This window comes from Coregonus lavaretus, assembly GCF_964263955.1.
Source record: "Coregonus lavaretus genome assembly, chromosome: 14".
NCBI lineage: Eukaryota > Metazoa > Chordata > Actinopteri > Salmoniformes > Salmonidae > Coregonus > Coregonus lavaretus.
The window spans coordinates 44,108,387-44,129,058 of NC_140001.1; the positions used below are offsets into that span (position 1 = coordinate 44,108,387).

The following is a 20,672-nucleotide window of genomic DNA, read 5'->3' on the forward strand; positions in this document are numbered from 1 at the left end:
ACCTCAACTAGCCGGTGCCCCGCACATTGACTCTGCACCGGTACCCCCCTGTATATATAGCCTCCCTACTGTTATTTTATTTTACTTCTGCTCTTTTTTATCTAAAAACTTTTTTGTTGTTGTTCTATTTTACTTTTTTATTAAAAAATAAATGCACTGTTGGTTAAGGGCTGTAAGTAAGCATTTTACTGTAATGTCTGCACCTGTTGTATTCGGCGCATGTGGCCAATACAATTTGATTTGATTTGATTTATCAGCCAGTATGCTAGATGTAGTTTGAAGAGAGCAGAGTTGGAGAGACTTGCACTTTCTCTTGAGCTATTTTTATAGCTTACCTTTTAGGAGTGGGAAGATTTTCAGAAGGAAAAATATCGGTGATAAATGTGTATTCCTAGGCAATGTAGTAGCCGAAACTATAGCCTAATCATATTTAGGAAGTACAATTCCTTGGAATGATAACTGCCACGTGCTTCTCAGCCCATGCACACCTGATATCGCAGGTATGGATACTGAACGTACATCTTAGTCATTTAGCAGACGCTCTTATGCAGAGCGATTTACAGTTAGTGAGTGCATACATTTTCATACTGGCCCCCCGTGGGAAACGAACCCACAACCCTGGCGTTGCAAGCGCCATGCTCTACCAACTGAGCTACAGGGGACTACAAGCAGCAAGAATGATGACAGCGACACCTGCAACGTTTTGCATATAGGATATAGCCTGCCTTTTAGTAGGACGATTTGCAGGCAGAGACAAATAAATTGGTAATCCATACTTAGGCTATTGAAAATGAAAAGGCGCAGCCTATGCGCGCGTTGTGCCATTTAAATGATTATTCATTTTTCTTTATTGCACCTCGACTCACGTTGGTTTAGCGCCCTCCACTTCTTTCCATTATCAATATTTATGTTTAAGTTAATTTCATGTTTAAATTAACTGCCACGTGAATCTCCACCTATGTAGGCAGCCTACTCTTTTTCAATGAGACCACACATAGACACACTTGAACTCGCACGCGAAACTAGTGTGTGAATAATGCGAAAAAATGGCTTTTAATACAGTAGGTAGGCTTAGGCTAACGCATACACAGTAGAAAATCGACCGTTTCCAATGAATCTGCGGCACAAAAACATTTTCATCTAAAGTCATCTGTCTGACTGGCCGCAGCATGAACAATGCCGACCACGCCGCAATCTCCGTCCGCGACCCACTGGACTGCAACCTCTCTAGTAGGTAGCGCCGTCCTTGATGCGGCAGAGAACAAATTATCGCGCGAGTGAACTGTACAATGTTTCCACGCATGCGCATTCATATATTATCTGTGCGCTAGCAGGCTAGCCAACTGGCTACCAAGATATATTGAAATACGTTATTCGAGCAGTTTTTCTTTTGTTTGGTAGGGAAATGGGAATTCGTTATTAACTGTCACTAAGACGAATCGTTTCTATGTACGCCATGGATGTCTCGTGTCTGATGTCGACGACCAGAATGCTAACTACTGTTTATTAGCCGCTAGCTAGCTAGTTTTCAGTTCATTCATTGACGTCATTGCAAGAAGAGCATCCATGATTATTTTATGTGGCTAAAAATGTATATTTTGTTCACGATTATTACTTCATTAGTTTGCTATTTGATTTTGAAATGGATGAAAAAGAGGAGGTATTGCACGGACTTGAAAAGACTGGATGGCAATACAGTTCTCATTACTGGTAAGGCAGATAGCTAGCTAGCAAATTAGCTAGCTAGTAGCCGCGCATGTGCCGAAAGGGACGGTTTGTCTCGCTTTAGCTATGTAGACGTAGCGCCAATCGCACATAGCGTAGTTACAATCACATCAGTACCACAGTTTCTGGCAGTACGTCTGTTAGCTCAGAGGTTTTATAATATGCCATTTAGCAGACGCTTTTATCCAAAGCGACTTACAGTTTTCAAACGTTTCTTGCTCAGGGACCCCCACCGAGTAGAACCGGCGACCAAGGGACCGCGATAATGTAATATTAGTAAAATAATTTAAATCATGTCTTCTCATCAGGTAAATTATAATGGCAATTAGAAGTAATACATATTTTAAAATTAATAGATTTGGTACAGTTTCATTATTTTGACCACCCCACAGTTCATTGGAAGAGGAAGTGTAAACTCATAACAAACAGGTAGCAGTGACAGCAGTGGAGGCTGCTGAGGGGAGGACTGTTCATAATAATGGCAGGAATGGGGCGAATGGAATGTCATCAAACACATGGAAACCATGTGGTTGATGTATTGGATACCATTCCACCTATATCCTGCTCCAGCCATTACCACGAGCCTGTTCTCCCCAGTTAAGGTGCCACCAACCTCCTGTGAGTGACAGGTAGTCTATTAACTAGAAAGGTATCTTGGTGGCATAGAGGACATTTTGTTGTAAAGCACATTTTCTGCAATTCTACAAAATGTTTCCATTGAGCTGGGAGAACATTTTGCAGTTTTGAATAAAATGTCCAGCAATTCTACACAGCTTGGCATGAAGCTGAAAGTCAATTTCTATATATGCATTTTGCTATGGCAAGTGCTGAGTTCCTCTGCTCAAACATTATAACAAAATCAATGGGCATGTGCCCTGAATGCCCAGTTTTGGGAATTTTTTATTCTCCCTGACTGTCTAGCTTTTATTTGATAATTAGTTCTCAAATATGGTATTATAAAAAATATATATATAGTTCAATGTCATTTCTACATGCTTTCTATCCGGTTTAAGTTGACACTGAAACAGTTTTTCCATCCTGAAAATTACCACTTACATGGCCCGCCTAAGAATTTTCTATACAGAAAAGAAAACTGTAATTAGCGCCAATGACTAATTTCTTCCATATTAAAGGGATAGTTTGAGATGTTGGCAATGAAGCCATTTATCCACTTCCCCAGAGTCGGATGAACAGGAACAGCTAGCTTGCTGACTGTTCCTGTAGATTTCCAGTCATTGCGCTAACACTAGTTAGCATTGACTTGTGAAACTACCTTTAACTTCCTTCAAACTGGATGCAGAGACATAAAAATGGTATCCACAGTGGTATTCTGTTGCAGCTAGCGATATTCATAAAACATTTTTTCACATAAAAAAAACCTAGGGAGCCGCAGACCCCCGTTTGAAAACCCCTGTGCTAGCTAATACAATACCCACTTGCAAAGGTTGTGAGTGATGCATAAATGTATTTATTAACATGAAATAAAACAGGTAACGCCTCTTAGGGTCCTTACTAGTTACCACAGGCACAAAGTCATAAACCCCTCCTTTTTCTACAATTTCTCTTCTTAAAATGTAATTTTAACCCTAACCTTAACCACACTGCTAACCTTAGGCCTAACCCTTACTTGAATTGAAGACCAACAAGCTCATTTTTGTTTTCATGAATTTTCACAATATAGCCAATTTTGACTGTGGCTGTGCTATCTAGTGGAAACCCTCTGAGGGAGGATGAATGCATTTTTTAGAAGTCACAGTGCTGTTAGCAACCTTACCCCCCTTATTCAGATGTTTAGTTGGAGATATCTTATTGCACATTAATAGATTATCACTGTTTTGTTTTTTAGACTGTTTGTAGTCTAATTCACAAAGTTTGCTGTACACTAGGCTGTACACTAGTGTATCATAGCTTTGTAATAATAATCATCATCCATTCTCTCTCTCCCTCTCTCCCTACCTACCTGTTTCTTTTAGGTGGCAATGCTGGCATCGGCAAAGAGACAGCGGTTGCCTTGGCGATGCGAGGTGCCCGTGTCATCATAGCTTGCCGTGACGTGGACAAGGCTGAGAAGGCGGTGAGGGAGATCAAGATCAGGGGTCACAACGTAAACGTCCATCACATGGAGCTGGATCTGGCCAACATGTGCTCCATACGAGACTTCTGTAAGACCTTCCTTCAGAGAGAGAAGAGGTTGGACATCCTCATCAACAACGCAGGTGAGAGAGAGGAGTCTGTGACACCCTCATAAAAAAGCCCTTAGACCACAGGTGTCAAAATCATTCCACGGAGGCCTGAGTGGCTGCGGGTTTTCACTCCTCCCTTGTACTTGATGAATTAAGGTCACTAATTAGTAAGGAACTCCCCACACCTGGTTGTCTAGGTCTTAATTGAAAGGAAAAACCAAACACCTGCAGACACTAGGCCTTCTGGAATGAGTTTGACATGTGCCTTAGACTCTTTGGCATTCAGAGCAGCGGTAGTAAACTCAAACGTTAAGCAATCTCGCTAGCTAACCTCCCCCCTCCACTCACAGCCATGCCCAGCGTGCTGGACTGGACGGAGGACAACTTCAGCATGTGTTTCGGTGTGAACCACCTCGGCCACTTCCTGTTGACCAACCTACTGTTGGGCCACCTGAAGGCTTCGGCCCCCAGCCGCGTGGTCACGCTCACCTGCTCCAACTACAAGTACCAGAAGTTAGACTTCCAGGACCTCAACTATAACCTGCTGCCTTTCTTCACCTACTGCCGCAGCAAGCTGGCCAACATCTACTTCAGCCAGGAGCTGGATAGAATGATGGAGGGCAAAGGAGTGACGGCGTACGCTGTGCACCCTGGTGAGACTTGAAGCACTAGTGTATACTTAGATTAAACTTGTCACCCTGATACAATGATAGATGATTTTACATAGTCATAATCTAATGGCCTAGATGACAGAGAGGAAAGGGGTGACCACCTACGCTGTGCATCCTGGTGAGGCTTGATGCACTAGTGTCTGTATCAGTGTTTCCACTGCATTAGTTTAGCTGTGGTCCTGCGCCAAGGCTAAATCATTGCCGCCACTGCAAAAACATAGTATTTCTACGAAACGTACATTCAATAGAGTTTTGTTATTTGCATTCACTTTTCCTCTGTACATACAGTGCATTCTCAAAGTATTCAGACCCCTTTACTTTTTCCACATTTTGTTACGTTTCAGCCTTATTCTGAAATGGATAAAAAATAGTTTTCCCCTCATCAATATACACACAATACCCCATAATGACAAAGCGAAAACAGGTTTTTAGAAATTTGGGCAAATTTATTCAAACTAAAAAACAAAAATACCTTATTTACAAAAGTATTCAGACCCTTTGCTATGAGACTCGAAATTGAGATTAGGTGCATCCTGTTTCCATTGATCATCCTTGAGATGTTTCTACAACACACACTTGAGATGTTTTCTACACAGTCCACCTGTGGTAAATTCAATTGATTGGACATGATTTGGAAAGGCACACACCTGTCTATATAAGGTCCCACAGTTGACAGTGCATGTCAGAACAAAAACCAAGCCATAAGGTCGAAGGAATTGTCCGTAGAGCTCCGAGACAGGATTGTGTCGAGGCACAGATCTGGGGGGAAGGGTACCAAATAATGTCTGCAGCATTGAAGGTCCCCAAGAACACAGTAGCCTCCATCATTCTTAAATGGAAGAAGTTTGGAACCACCAGGACTCTTCCTAGAGCTGGCTGCCCGGCCAAACTGAGCATTCGGGGGAGAAGGGCCTGACCAAGAACCCGATGGTCAGTCTGACAAAGCTGCAGAGTGGAGATGGGAGAACCTTCCAGAAGGACAACCATCTCTGCAACACTCCACCAATCAGGTCTTTATGGTAGAGTGGCCAGACGGAAGCCACTCCTCAGTAATAGACACACGGCAGCCCGCTTGGAGTTTGCTAAAAGGCACCTAAAGGACTCTCAGACCATGAGCAACAAGATTCTCTGGTCTGATGAAACCAAGATTGAACTCTTTGGCCTGAATGCCAAGCGTCACGTCTGGAGGAAACCAGGCACCATCCCTACGGTGAAGCATGGTGGTGGCAGCATCATGCTGTGGAGATGTTTTTCAGTGGCAGGGACTGTGAGACTAGTCAGGATCGAGGGAAGGATGAACGGAGCAAAGTACAGAGAGGTCTTTGATGAAAACCTGCTCCAGAGCGCTCATGACCTCAGAATGGGGCAAAGGTTCACCTTTCAACAGGACAATGACCCTAAGCACACAGCCAAGACAACGCAGGAGTGGCTTCGGGACAAGTCTCTGAATGTCCTTGAGTGGCCCACCCAGAGCCCGGACAAGAACCCGATCAAGCATCTCTGGAGAGAACAGAAAATAGCTGTGCAGCGACGCTCCCCATCCAACCTGACAGAGCTTGAGAGAATCTGCAGAGAAGAATGGGAGAAACTCCCCAAATACAGGTGTGCCAAGCTTGTAGCGTCATACCCAAGAAGACTCGAGGCTGTAATCGCTGCCAAAGTTGCTTCATCAAAGTACTGAGTAAAGGGTCTGAATACTTATGTAAATGTGATATTTCACTTTTTTGCTTTTAATACATTTGCTAAAATGTCTAAACCTGTTTTTGCTTCGTCATTATGGGGTATTGTGTGTAGATTGATGAGGATAATAAAAATAAAAAAAAAGTTTAATTAGGCTGTAACGTAACAAAATGTAGAAAAAGTCAAGGGGTCTGAATACTTTCCGAATGCACTGTAGATCATCTGTCCAGGTACAACACCGTTCTAAAGGTTATTTAGTCCGGGTACAACACCGCCCTCGAGACGGCTCGCTAGTCACTGGAGAGACAGGCTGAGCGTGCCAGTCACTGGTACGGAATACATATTTGGAACTTTGTCATTCCTCATCCTCACCCCTCATCTAGTCAAGTCTCAGCCCTCCTCAACCCTCACCCCTCCCCTAGTCGAGTATCAACCAGTGGCATATTGCAGGTCCGAGCAGACTCTTTTATTGGGAAAACTATTTTTTTGGGTGGGGGGCTAACTTCTTGCAGTTCTACACATTTTGCTGTGAGGCTTAGACAAAAATATGAATTTTCATAGCTAATTTAGTCTAACTCTAAACATTTTGCCATGGCTTATGACGTGTTCATATGCTATCTGGTGAGGGGGCCTAAGCTTTAGGGGAGAGTCTCAGCTTTCTGTGAGTATACATATTATTTCTCAACTCTTAATTTTGAGGACATACCACCACTTTACAAATGGAGTAGCCTATTTAATTGAGATGATGCGCTGGCAGAACAGAACAGAGCACGCCATTTGCGGTGAATACATCAAGTAGCTTATAGGCCTACCAATGGAAAGTTTTTGTAGGACAAACATTTTACTGTTAAATTATAAATGACATGGCTATGAGCAACAATATCATATTTAGAGTTAGCAATCTAGCTAATGTGTTTTGAGTTCCTACTGCCTCAGGTGGGGATTTATGTAGCATATTAACCTAGGCCAATATGCACCAAAAATATTATATTCTCAAAAGAGGCAAAAATAAACTCAGCAAAAAAAGAAACGTCCCTTTTTCAGGAACCTGTCTTTCAAAGATAATTTGTAAAAATCCAAATAACTTCACAGAACTTCATTGTAAAGGGTTTAAACACTGTTTCCCATGCTTGTTCAATGAACCATAAACAATTAATGAACATGCACCTGTGGAACGGTCGTTAAGACACTAACAACTTACAGACGGTAGGCAATTAAGGTCACAGTTATGAAAACTTAGGACACTAAAGAGGCCTTTCTACTGACTCTGAAAAACACCAAAAGAAAGATGCCCAGGGTCCCTGCTCATCTGCGTGAACGTGCCTTAGGCATGCTGCAAGGAGGCATGAGGACTGCAGATGTGGCCAGGGCAATAAATTGCAATGTCCGTACTGTGAGACGCCTAAGACAGCGATGCAGGGAGACAGGACGGACAGCTGATCGTCCTCGCAGTGGCAGACCACGTGTAACAGCACCTGCACAGGATCGGTACATCTGAACATCACACCTGCAGGACAGGTACAGGATGGCAACAACAACTGCCCGAGTTACACCAAGAACGCACAATCCCTCCATCAGTGCTCATACTGTCCGCAATAGGCTGAGAGAGGCTGGACTGAGGGCTTGTAGGCCTGTTGTAAGGCAGGTCCTCACCAGACATCACCGGCAACAACGTCGCCTATGGGCACAAACCCACCGTTGCTGGACCAGACAGGACTGGCAAAAAGTGCTCTTCACTGACGAGTCGCGGTTTTGTCTCACCAAGGGTGATGGTCAGATTCGAAGGGTGCCGTACTACTATGGCTGACCCTGTAAAACAACACATTTCACTGCACCTATCCGGTGTATGTGACAGTAAAACATCTTATCATGCATTTCCAGAACATGTTAGATGAAATAGCTAACTTCAATCATGTCTTACTTGGCACTGGAAAAACTGTCTAGAGCCCTGCCGCTAATGGAAAGTACCGTATTTTCCGCACTATAAGGCGCACCGGAGTATAAGCCGCAGCAGCTAAATTGAATGATATTGAATGATGTGTACATATATAAGCCGCACTGGACTATAAGCCGCAGTTGTTTTAATGTTTAATTACCATATGTAAGGGTTCGTGCACAGAGGGGATTGTCGGGAAAGAGACAAACTGTCTCGCTTTCGTAATGTCTGTCTGTCTTGCTCTCGTTCTGTCTCTCGTTCTGTCTCTCGTACCACTCTCGGTTCCACTTTTACTTTTGCGCGCTACCTGTCTCACTCATTTCCGGCCTCCAGCTTTTCCTGCTGGAGCCCGCCGCTTAAAGGTGGGGGGCGCGGACCGGTCATAGAGCCCATAGAGTTAAAGTTGGTGGACTGTAACCTGTAAAATCCATAGATTTAGGAGGTCTTCTAGTGGCCATTAGCTGTAAAAATCCATAGATTAGCCGCACCGTTATATAAGCCGCTGGGTCGAAAAATGGGGAAAAAGGCGCGGCTTATAGTCCGAAAATTACGGTAACTGTGCATAAAAAAAAATATATATTGTTGTATTTATCGTTATTGAGCAAAATGGGTCAATTTATCATGATATTACTTTTATTTTTTCATATCGCCCAGCTCTAATCTGCACAGTATACTGTATACTGAAGCATTTATAATACAAAATAAAATAAACTCCCCCCTCTGCTACTACAATTTCCAGAGGAAACACTGGTCTGTATACTGTAGATTATACTAATACAGTCATAGCTGTAGATCAAATAGTCACATAATGAAATTGCCAGTTGATGGAAGAGAAAGGGGTGAAAGGGCCTACACTGCAACCTCTCTCAATAGATAGGCTTACTATCTGTCTCACAGTGGCATGCACACATCCATGGTTTCAGATAATGGAGGCACAACTCTCTTGTCGATTGAAAGTTAATTGTTAAGTGACAAAAAATGTAAAAAAGAAAGAGACATCTATTACAGGAAGGATACCTACCCGATCCCCCCATTTTGGGGCATAGAATCAGTGTGTGGGAATTATTTCATGCATCACACTTACACCCCTTCTCCCTCCCTCTCCCAGGCTATGTTCAGAGCAGTTGGACATATCACTACTCCATCCTGTTCCGTATGCTGATGCAGGTGATCATGTTCATGTTCTTCGTGCCGTGTGAAATGGGCGCTCAGACCGTGGTCTACTGCGCCGTGTCGGACGAGGCTGCCAAGCACAGTGGGGGATACTTCACCGACTGCCGGCCCGCCACGCTGAGATCTTTCGCCAGAGACGCCGGCGTGGCCAAAAAACTGTGGGAGGCCAGCGAGAGGCTGGTCAACCTGGCCTGAGAAAGGATTAAGGCTTCGTAAGGCTTGTAGAAGTATTTTAGCCTGGAATACTCACTGAATATCACTCTGTTTTGCTATTGTTTTTTAAAACAAAAACAATGGTGGAAGGGTATGATATTCAGTTTTGGATTTCCAGTCCAGGAGTGTTTTCTAGGTTTGTTGAAATATTAATATAACTCAAGTTAAAAAAAAGACATTCCCTCACACTGTTGGCTTGCAATGTTTCACTGTTGTAATTAGTAAAAGTTACTGACTGTTAATGTTTTGATCAAAGCATTAAGAAGGTCAGTAGACCGAAACGTTAACGATCAAATTAAACTATGAAGCTTTGCGAGAAAGAAATGTGTGAGAACATTATTTTGGTCAAACTAGCCTGGAATGACTTTATTTATGTTATTGTTTTTTTTATAACTATTTATTTGTCTTCAGGGGACCTGATTGTGAAGTATGTCTGTGTTTCTTTTTTTATGAATGGGGAATGCATTGTTTAATATTTTTATGGTTAGCCTTTTTATTGCTGTCCTAAAACACATGGCTGCTTTTTCTTCTGTCGTAATAAAACCTGGGGAAAAAATATTGCAATAAAATCTGTGGCAATAAGGTCCTGTCTGATGTCTTGTTATTAGTCAAAGGATACTTGTATGTTTTTTTAAGAGTGTACAGAGAATGTGGTGTTGTTTAGTAGAGCACATTTCAGAACACTCGGTAGGAGAAGCAAGCAGCTGGTATCCACAGAGAGACAGAACGGGGGAATTTGAGATGCTTCACCAGTTCCTGAAAGAGGAAGAGGATGCCAGACTGGCTTCACTGAGGGAGAAGGAGAAGGGAACGATGATCGCCAGAGAGATGAAGAACATTCAGGACCAGATTTCTTCTCTCACAGAAAACCTCATTGCACTGGAGCAGAAACCCCCCCCCAAAAAAGGAGCTGCCATTACTCACAAACTAAAAACACCCAGACAAGCTACAGAGCCCAGTGCACACTGGCAGATCCACAGCTGGTCTTAGGAGCGCTGATAGCTGTGGCCAAACACCTGGGCAATCTGCAGTTCTGAGACTGGGAGAAGATCCAAGGGATTGTCTAATACACTCCTGTGATTCTGGACCCCAACACTGCTGAATGCAGGCTATATCTGTCTGAGGAAAGCCCGGTGATGCTATCTACCCTGATATACAGATCTGACAATCAGAGGTATCTCTGACAGTGATGTAGTCCCGATGAGGGGTGTGTGTGTGTGTGTGTGTGTGACAGAGATTAGTGCTTTGGTGTCTAATGAACATGAATCACTTTGATATGATTATTGATGATTATAACATGTTTTTCTGTTTGAGTAATACACACTCAGATCTCAGAGAGATTGAACTGTTTATTTATACGTAGTGAATCACAGAGTAATGCTTTTAGGGTTGGGTTGTGCTCTCATGCTGGGGATGGTGCACTGCTGGGTTTCTGTCATCTACATGTAACTGTTTATTACACAGGAGGCTGCTGAGGGGTGAAAGGTTCATAATTATGTCCGGAACTGAGAAAATGGAATGGCATCAAACACCTGGAAACCATGTGCTGGATGTATTTGATACCATTCCACTGATTCCGCTCCAGTCATTACCACGAGCCCGTTCTCCCCAATTAAGGTGCCACCAAACCTCCTGTGGTTTGTTATGAAGATTCATGAAAGGAATGGATAAGCTTTGTATTATAGTCTCAAGTCACCAGTTTTCTACATCATACTCATTTGACTGAATGGGACTTAGAGAGGACAAAGGCCAAGGGCATAATGTCTGTGATCAGTTCAAGTTGAACTATAGGAGAGTAATATGACAGAGTATGTGTGTTCACAGTGAGATTATGTCATAGGGAGCCGCTTTCTCCAGAGGTCTCTTTTGTGCTGTATGATTTTATCTTATTTATGATTTAATTTTTTGGCTGTTATTTTCAAAACTTTTTTATTGAAGAAAGGACAAATACATTTTTCAAATTAAATATTGACTTTTAAATATTGCATGAATATATGGGTAGCCTTATGCCTTATCTGTATATGCTTTACTAATCACTATCAAATATGACATGTTCTGATTTGAAAAATATCAGATATTATTTAACATGAATCATCATCTACTGTAACATCAAACTATGGGTGCGTTCGTAAATTCACTCTGGCTATCTACTCCGATTTCAGAGTACTCTCATCTGAGAGTGCCAGAGTGCAGAAAAACAGACAAATTTACAAACGTTCAACACCCATTCAATATGGCCGGTGTCAGTAAACGTCGGCAAAAAAGCGTAATTAAATTGTTGCCATCAGCAGTTACAGTCACCAACGCTCTGGATAACATAGAAACAGCCTAACCAGCTCTGCTAGGGTGAGTAAAATGGTCAGAGTGAGGTGTTCTCTCATTTGTGTCTGGAAGTAGCTAGCAAGCTAGCCAACATTAGCCAGTTAGCTTGGGTGCTTGACTGCCGTTGTGAGGCCAGAACGCTCGGATCAACCCTACTCCTCGGCCAGAGCGTCCAGTGTGCGCTCTGAACGCTCGAGAGCGAAACGCTCTGAATTTACAAACTGATAATCTGACAACGCTCTGAATTTACGAAGGGCACTCTGAGCGCACTCTGGCACTCCAGATTGAATTTACGAACGCACCCTTTGTATGAATCTAAAGTATCAACTGTTAGCCCAGTTACACTTGTGACATATATATATTTTTAAATATGAAATGTCACTATTATATTATTGTAATATTATTTCCTAATCTCTGTATCGGATTAACCGTTGAAAAACTTTAACTGATTTCTCTCTCATCAATAAAAAGCCCAGGAGGATGTCTTTGATCATTAAGATGGAGGATAAATAGGATAAACTTATTTTTATTTAAATTGTCATTTTATTGATAACACCTTAACACATTTCCTTAAATTAGAGAAACACATGTAGCATGTTGGAGAATAGAGCAATAATCAGAAGAATCAGAGAAATATAGGATAAATATATTCTACAGATGAAACCCAAACTGACAAAAAATAAACAAAGCCAGGGAAAATATAAAGACCCAAAGGTTTGTAAACAGAGGGACTAAGAAAATAGTGAAAGAAATACTAGCGAGAGATACTAGCTCAGTGTTGTCAGTGCAGGTGGTCTAGTCATTGGATGGATGCACTTTGTATTCCTATGTTTCAAATGTTTCCAAAATTAACTAAAGAAACATAGTCCAGTGTGTTCTTCCCTCTAAAGTCTATTGGAACCGATTACTTAAAAGTTTGCTTATTGGGAAGTTACTTCAGCATCCCCAGCCTTTACAATTTTAGACAAATCTGCCCCCTTATCGGCTAGTTGTGCTTTATTACATGTGAGAGTGCTCTCTAGTGGGGTTATAGTGGAACTGCAGGTGTTCTTTATGTATCCTTTTTGAGTAAGTATTGAGTGCTGTTCCTCTCAAAGGGGTGAATCCTAACTTCCACTTACAGTGGTTCCTCATTTAAAAGTTGCTTAATACAGCAGTATAGCGTGTGGTATGCTGTGGTAGGATTCATTGTGTCGCAGTGTTTGCCTTTAACGCTCATTTTAACCACCAGAGGGCATCTTTTAGCACATCTAGGCCTACTCCATCTACTACATTATTTGACCGTTGCAATTTGAGATTATGCATTCACTGTAAGTCAAATTTCTACTTAGTCTACCATTGACATCAATGCATTACTATGTTAAAAATGTACTTAAGCGGAAGCTAGGATTTCCACCCAAGTCCACATGCAAGTTCAGTAGAGCAGGGGTCACTGGAGATGCTTATGGTTTAGAGGTGATCCTCTGCATTGACAACATTGAGCTCTATATAAAGGCATGCAGTAGAATCATCATCATCCTTGTCATAATCATCAATATCAAAGTCAGCCTTATCATGATCATCTATCTTTGTTATGTCATCTCGAGACAAAAATAGTTTTATGCACTTAAAAAGCTCAGAAAATAGATTGAGAAAGGTTTAGTATACCAGCATTCAGTAGGACAAATCAGGGTTAACACCAGAACTAATGTCCTGTCGACTATCATGCAAAGAAATGACAGCTAAGATGCTAGTTAATAGCTAAGAAGAACATAATACAACATCTTTGTACATGCTTCTTTTTCTTCTTTTTTTGGAGAGGGGGAAGAGGTCGGGTCACATGTTTGGTTAGCTTGATCACTCTGGAGCACTTCTAGGGACATAGAAGGGAACCTCCCTTTAAATCACAATGCAACAGAGAGTAATTGAACATTTACCGTATATCGAGGGATAAACAAAAGAAAACATTGAAGAAAAAGCACATAACTGTCCAATAAATTAAATAAATAAATAATCAAATAAATATGAACCTGAGGACTAACCAACCGGCTGACCGCCTGACTGTCCAATGAGACGGTCAAAATTGTCTGGCCAATAGTGATGAGACACTTCCGAAGGCAGCCAATCATAGGCAGGCATAACAACTATGGTAGGACGGCGGGGAAAAAAAACACTCACTTAGATCCACAATTTGAAACTTTGATCAAGTTCCAGGCTGACTATATGTTGCAGACACCTGACAGATCTCACAACGTCTGGATAGGTATTTAACATATCAGCTAACCCAATCCTATAATATATTATAGCAATTGGATACCCGACTGCACAGTCCATGATGTGACACGCAACCATTTGTTGATCAAATGCAACTGTAATATAGTGGGCCTGCAACATTACCAAACAATCCAGAGCTGACTTTTCTTCAGATAAGTTACATGGGTGTGTGAAGCCATCTCTTCCTAAAACATGTAAATCCATCTGTCCATCTCTCCCTGGCACAAACACAATGAATAGTAACACTAGTCAATAACACGCAATAGTAACACAATCAATGAAGATGATATTACAAATGTGAAAATATAATATACATAAAAAGATAATTAAATCATAAGAAAAGTAAGTCCTGGACTGAAGGCAGAGGACTGATAGGACCTCTGAAATAAAGCCTTCTTCTCCTAACCTCTCTCTCTCTCTCTCTCTCTCTCTCTCTCTCTCTCTCTCTCTCTCTCTCTCTCTCTCTCTCTCTCTCTCTCTCTCTCTCTCTCTCTCTCTCTCTCACACTCCTCTAAAATCTCCATCATGTGGAAAACCAACACAGCAGCTCTCCCCTTATACACACAGTCTTCTGGATACCTTGTGAGACCTCAGTCACATCTCTCCACTCTAAAATGAGCAGCACCAACTAGAGACCACAGGACAGAGGGACAAGGTTTATGCAAAGTAAACACACATATGCATGCACATGACCTCGCCACTAAAACACCTGCCACCTGCAGACAACACAGGCCCACATCTCGCCAGTCCAGACAGACATACTGTAGTTGTCCAACAGCCTGCCTGTTAGCTCTCCATTAACCCCCACTAAACATATTGAACAGGCATAGAGCCCTAGGCACGGCTCTATGCCATGCAGGACCTCAGTAGTGATGCAGTTTCCAGGTTTTATATGGGATCAGAGTGCAACTGGCTCAGGTGAGGTGTGAGAGAATGGATGGTAGCACCTTATGACGCAGTATGGATTTATAAGTGCGTAAGGCTTCATCCCCGCTCACTAAAGGTTCTAAAAAGCACCCCTGTACAGAAAGATGAGATGTGAGAGGTGCTATAGGTACTGTACTGTTTTAAAGAGACTGCAAAACAGCTTTAAGATGTTGAAAGATAAGTAGTGAAGCTGATATGTATGGACACTATAGCATAATATTGCTGTGATATTGTTTATTCACTTGTTCTATAGCGGCTGTACATGTAGAGGCCTCATTTGCAGTGTGTGCAGTGCAGTACAGTGTGCAGTGCAGTGCAGTGTGCAGTGCAGTATATTGTCAAGTTGGGTGATGATACTGCAATATCTAATCGAACCACCGGGAGCACTGGGGAGCACAAACCCTTCCCACACACCAACGGCCAACACCAGAGAGTAAGAGAGAACCGGTAGATCTATCCTCTGAGATATGTTAATAATAATAAAGACAAAAAAGGCAAAAACATGATTAATGTGAAATACAATAAAAACCTCTGTTATTGTTGAATCTCGTTTCGTACAGTTAAAATGATTGTGACCGGACATCGGAAGACACCAAATCAGGCCAACCCCATTTCCAGCTATTCACATTACAACGCTGAAAATTCTAACCAGTTGATCCAACCGGCCACCTATGGACTAATACACTCCCATCTACCAGGTTCCACACACACATATACACACACACGCACACGCATGCACAGAAGCACACACGCACACACTTCTAACATTCACACTCGCTTCCTCCACACCACATCAAACACACACCTCCCCCAAAAAGTTATTTTCTTAAACATGAGCTTTGGCCTAGTATAATATAATAGATTAAATACAAGAAGCTTATACAAAAACTGCCAATACCATTTTGTCACTTAAAAGCCACAATAAAAAACAGCCACTGTGAATACTGAAAAACAACATGCTTCCTTAAAAAGATAGAGAAAAAAACAAACTCTAGAAACCACTGGCATCAATCATTTGAATTATACAAATTACATATACAATTTCAATTGTGTAATAATCATAATCATAATAGTAATAGATTTTACTTAAAACTTTACATACTGTATTTCCTGTGCAGTGTTACGCAACACAAGTGAAGATTCACAAGAGGAAGAAGAGGGGACATCATGTGACATAAGAGGAAGAATCAAATGCACACTGAGGCCAAGAAAACACCACAACACCCCCCAACACACCCCTCGAAACACTCCCTACCCACAGCCCAATATTGGCCATAGGTGTGGCGGTGGTTGGGTTGGAGGAGTTGGGGTTGGGGAAAAGGGGCAAAACGTGAGTTGTCTATGGTTTGAGGTTGAGGGGGAGGGGGAGAAGGGGGTTGTTGTTGTGGTTGTTGCTGTTGTTGTCAAAACAATAGATTGTTGTCAGATGGTTGGTTGGTTGTTGAGATGGTTGTCAGTGGGTGCAGTGGCGGGTGGCGACAGACGGGGCGGTAGTCGTAAAGAAGAGATGCATGCTGGGTATCTAGTTTGGGAGGGGTCTGGCACTGCGGACTCAGAGCCACCCGACACTGGACTTGCTCTCCCTCTATCTCTCTCTCTCTCCAGCAGAGCACTCTTGTTAGAGGTGACTATGGCATTCTACTCCTGAAACACAGGAGACACAATTTAACAGACATTTCCATTTCACATCTTACATTTCTGAAAAATAGTATTCAAAACAGTGTGTCTGTGTGTGTGCGCATGTCAGTGTGTGTGTGTATGCGTACATAACTGTAAATGTGTTTACACACACACATGATACAAACATGTTCTACACATACCTCACTGGAGTGGTGCGGCGGGCGCACCCGAGCAGTGGAAGTGGACGTTCTGCCACTTGGAGTCCCGGCGGTGCCATACCCTAGTCTCCTCTGATTGGCTGGAGCGCGGATGGCCCTGGCCGTCAACGAATTGGGTGAGGCGGATGTAGGCGATGCAGGCAGCGTCCTCTCCAATGAGGTGGACATGGGGGTTCAGGATTGTGGTGTGGATAGGCTTACTGTTCTTAGACAGGACTGGAGGGAGGGAGGGGGGAGGTGGGGGGGGGGGGGGGGTGGTAAGGAAAAAGTCACAGAAAGAGAGAAAGTAAAAAAAAACTAAGTCAAAATGGTCATTTGAGAGAATAGGTTCGGTCATTCCATATCTTTATATATATATATTTTTGTACTTTTTATCCCTTTTTCTTCCCAATTTCGTGATATCCAATTGGTAGTTACAGTCTTGTCCCATTGCTGCAACTCCCGTACGGACCTAGGTAGAGGCGAAGGTCGAGAGCCATGCGTCCTCCGAAACACGACCCTGCCAAGCCGCACTGCTTCTTGACACACTTCTCGTTTAACCCGGAAGCCAGCCGCACCAATGTGTCGGAGGAAACACTGTACAGCTGGCGACCGAGGTCAGCATGCATGCGCCCGGCCCGCCACAAGGAGTCGCTAGAGCGCGATGGGACAAGGACATCCCGGCCGGCCAAACCCTCCCCTAACCCGGACGACGCAGGGCCAATTGTGTGAAGCCTCATGGGTCTCCCGGTCGCGGCCGGCTGCGACACAGCCTGGGATCGAACTCCGGTCTGTAGTAACGCCTCTATCACTGCGATGCAGTGCCTTAGACCGCTGCACCACTCGGGACGCCGGTCATTCCATATCTAAAGATCAAAAGATCCTTCAAGAAAATGAGTCCCAAACTACAGTATAATGTCGCTTTCTGGGGCTCCCCCAATCCTTGATGCTGGATTAGATGCATGTGTTTCCCCCAATAGAATATAAAGCATCTCTGCAGATCTTACGGTTTTCAAAGTAGAATCTGTGGAAGTCCATTCCCTCCACCAGGTTGCCCAGGGCCTCAGGTTCAAAGGAGGTCAGACCAGGATCACAGATCTTACTGGGGAGAGGAAACACACATCAATGTCTCACACGCGCACACACATTATGATACATGCTCACACTAAAAATGACTAAAACAATCATACAATCCTTCTTCTTCTTGTGTGTAGCTACCCACACTCAGACTCTCTCACACACACTGATGAACTCACGCGTATGCCTCGAAGTCTCCATTGTTCACAGCCTCGATCAGCTGTTCAGTGATCTTGATTATCTCTTGTTTGCGTGCTGTAGGAGGAACACAGCATAGAGTCAGACACACACACACACGCCAGTGGAGAGTTTGCGTGCAGTTAATGTGTACAATATCCACCTCAGACACACACACACACACAAACACCAACCAACAATCTTGATCACGCTTATAATAAGCAACAAATCCTGTATTACAGTTTTTTTCAATCACTTTGGTGCGATTTTCACAAGTATGTAGTCAACTTTCACAATGCTTAGTACAAAACTCAAAACAGATCATCAAAAAGGCAGTTGTTTTAAAACTCTAAGCACATGTTCAATTTACTAAGCACAACACACAAAATCATATAGTCTCCTTTTCTGTCACGACTTCCTCTGAGGCGGCCTCCTCTCCTTGTTCGGGCAGGCTTTGGCGTTCGTCGTCACTGGCCTAGCCACTGCCGCTCCTCATCTCATCATTCCATTAGTTTTGTCTTGTTTATTACACACACCTGGTTCATATCCCCTCATCAGTACCTGTATAAGTGTTCCCTCTGCCCCCTTGTCTTTGTGTGTGATTGTTTATTGTGAAGGGGAGAGAAGCTCGGTGGAGCTCCGTGTATTTTGTATCACCGGCAGGGGCGGTGTGTTCATTAGGGCGATATGGGCGACGCACTGCCAAACGGGAAAAGGAAGGGATTTTTTTCTAATCAATTATATCACGGCAACAGTAGTTATCAGTGTTCTAATCTAGACGTCTGATCTGCCACTAAATGTCCAATCAGGCTAAAGTCGTGCTTCAAATGCCCCCCCCCCCCCTTTTGGGGCGATTTCAGTCAGGTTGAAAATCGCCCCAGAAGTCTCTCATAGACTCTCATGTAAAACATTTTTTTTTTTAAATATCAGAGCTTTCAATACAATCTCTATGGGTTTCTGAGGGCTTGCACTTACGCGCTTTCGTCATACGTAACATAACCATGAACGTAACTAAGAAAAGAGCGGGTAGCAGCGTCAATCAATTCACGTACTACTATCAAGATGGCTAACGTTCAGTGCAACTCGATTGTCTCTTTGAAAGAAGTTCACATCAAAGACCATTCAAAACGAGCTACTGGAGTGTATGCTAGCGGTCATGAGGGAACATATTGTGGAGGAGGTGAAGTCGGCGAACTTCGTAGCTATCCAAGCTGACGAGACCACGGACGTTTCTACACAGACACAGCTGGTGCTTGTGCTGAGGTACATAGATAGCAACCACAAAGTGCAGGAGCGCTTTTTTGAGTTCCTTCCCATTTCGGAATCAACCTCAGTCTCAATCGCCAGTGTGCTTTTGGAGAGACTGAACGGTATTTTTGCCGACGACGAGAAAGTCAAACTGTGGTGCACTGGCACTGTACCAGGTTCTCATGAGCTACAACCTCCAGGAGACGTTCTCTGAGACTGTGACTGTTGAACATCCTCATAACTACTCCCATGACAACAGCTGAAGCTGAGAGATGTTTCTCAACTTTGACACGAGTTAAGACATTCCTGCGAAATTCAATGGGCCAGGAACGTCTGAATGCACTGGCCATGCTTTCCATGGAGAGGGAACTAGTCCTCAGCATGCCTGATTTCAATGAGAAAGTCATTGACTGCTTTGCTGCATTGAAAGAGAGAAGAGAACAGTTTCAGTACAAGTAATGTAGCCTCTCTCTCTCTTTGTCCCTCCCTGTCTGTCTCTTTAACACACACACGCCCAAATCAGTTCACAGTTGATGTTGTTTAAAATAGTTATTTTTCATTTTAAAAAAAGTAAAAAAAAATAAAAAAAATCTGTTCATGTTCATTTTTACAAATCTATACAATTGGCCAGAATATGGTTGTTCATTTTTACAAAGCCATACAGATAGCTGTGTTTACCTTTTCTAGAAATTATTTTCAAATTCTGTTTTCAGGCAAAATGTCTATCACTGTTCATTTTCACAAATATATACAAGAGGGCAGAATATGGAAGTCTATAAAAATGTCTTATTACTAATAACTTGCATCAATGTTTTCAGTAGCCTCTATCAAAAGCTCCTGCTTGCTTGTTGTGAATTATGCTCAGGTGCACATATTTCCAATTCAACCATGAGGCAAAAAAATGTGGTAAAAGCTCTTGTTGATCCTGCAATCTGAACAAATACCAAGATGCTGTATTTTCAGCTGATATTTCATTTGTTTATGGAAATGCATATTGTTTATGCAGTGTTGAGGAATGTGAAAGAACACCCTTGATTATTTTTACTGTGATAACTTATTTTGCTTTTGTAAGCCAACACTTTTGAGATCAGTCAATAAATGCTTCTGGCATTGACTTATATGCTGCCCCTGTCTTCATGTTGTTGCTGGACATATCTTTTTGAAAATGTGTGTAGGTCACCTAAATCATCAGAAAAATTGCCCCCCCTGAGAATTTTTTCAGGAGCCGCCACTGATCACCGGGAATATTCACTGTGTGCCTTGTATTTTC

At 42.7% G+C, this 20,672-nt stretch overlaps 2 protein-coding genes across 3 annotated transcripts in view; one reads left to right on the plus strand and one right to left on the minus strand.

Annotated features, from left to right (window-relative positions):
• The first annotated feature begins 1,299 nt into the window (after window positions 1-1,299).
• On the plus strand, window positions 1,300-10,164 carry LOC311141873 (retinol dehydrogenase 14). The gene is made up of 4 exons (XM_084177370.1): window positions 1,300-1,710; window positions 3,699-3,941; window positions 4,259-4,561; window positions 9,304-10,164. Exons 1-4 carry the CDS (start codon window positions 1,578-1,580, stop codon window positions 9,561-9,563), a joined length of 939 nt encoding a protein of 312 aa, XP_084033496.1. The 5' UTR covers window positions 1,300-1,577; the 3' UTR covers window positions 9,564-10,164.
• Window positions 10,165-14,667: 4,503 nt separating this feature from the next.
• LOC311141761 (calcium/calmodulin-dependent protein kinase type II subunit beta-like) overlaps window positions 14,668-20,672 on the minus strand; it is a 98,989-nt gene continuing 92,984 nt past the window's right edge. For both annotated transcript variants that reach the window (XM_084177203.1, XM_084177204.1), the window contains 4 exons: window positions 18,157-18,232; window positions 17,908-18,002; window positions 16,904-17,137; window positions 14,668-16,727 (listed from right to left, as the gene is read on the minus strand). In XM_084177203.1, the coding sequence (XP_084033329.1) occupies window positions 16,905-17,137; window positions 17,908-18,002; window positions 18,157-18,232 (404 nt within the window). In that variant the 3' untranslated portion in view covers window positions 14,668-16,727; window position 16,904. The remainder of the gene's footprint in view (window positions 16,728-16,903; window positions 17,138-17,907; window positions 18,003-18,156; window positions 18,233-20,672) is intronic.

What these genes read in the sequence shown, in the direction of transcription:
- LOC311141873 (XM_084177370.1), top strand. Translation starts at nt 1,578, where the DNA reads ATGTGGCTAAAAATGTATATTTTGTTCACGATTATTACTTCATTAGTT. An exon ending in CAATACAGTTCTCATTACTG is followed by an intron (nt 1,711 to 3,698) that starts GTAAGGCAGATA and finishes TGTTTCTTTTAG; the next exon opens with GTGGCAATGCTGGCATCGGC. An exon ending in CATCCTCATCAACAACGCAG is followed by an intron (nt 3,942 to 4,258) that starts GTGAGAGAGAGG and finishes CTCCACTCACAG; the next exon opens with CCATGCCCAGCGTGCTGGAC.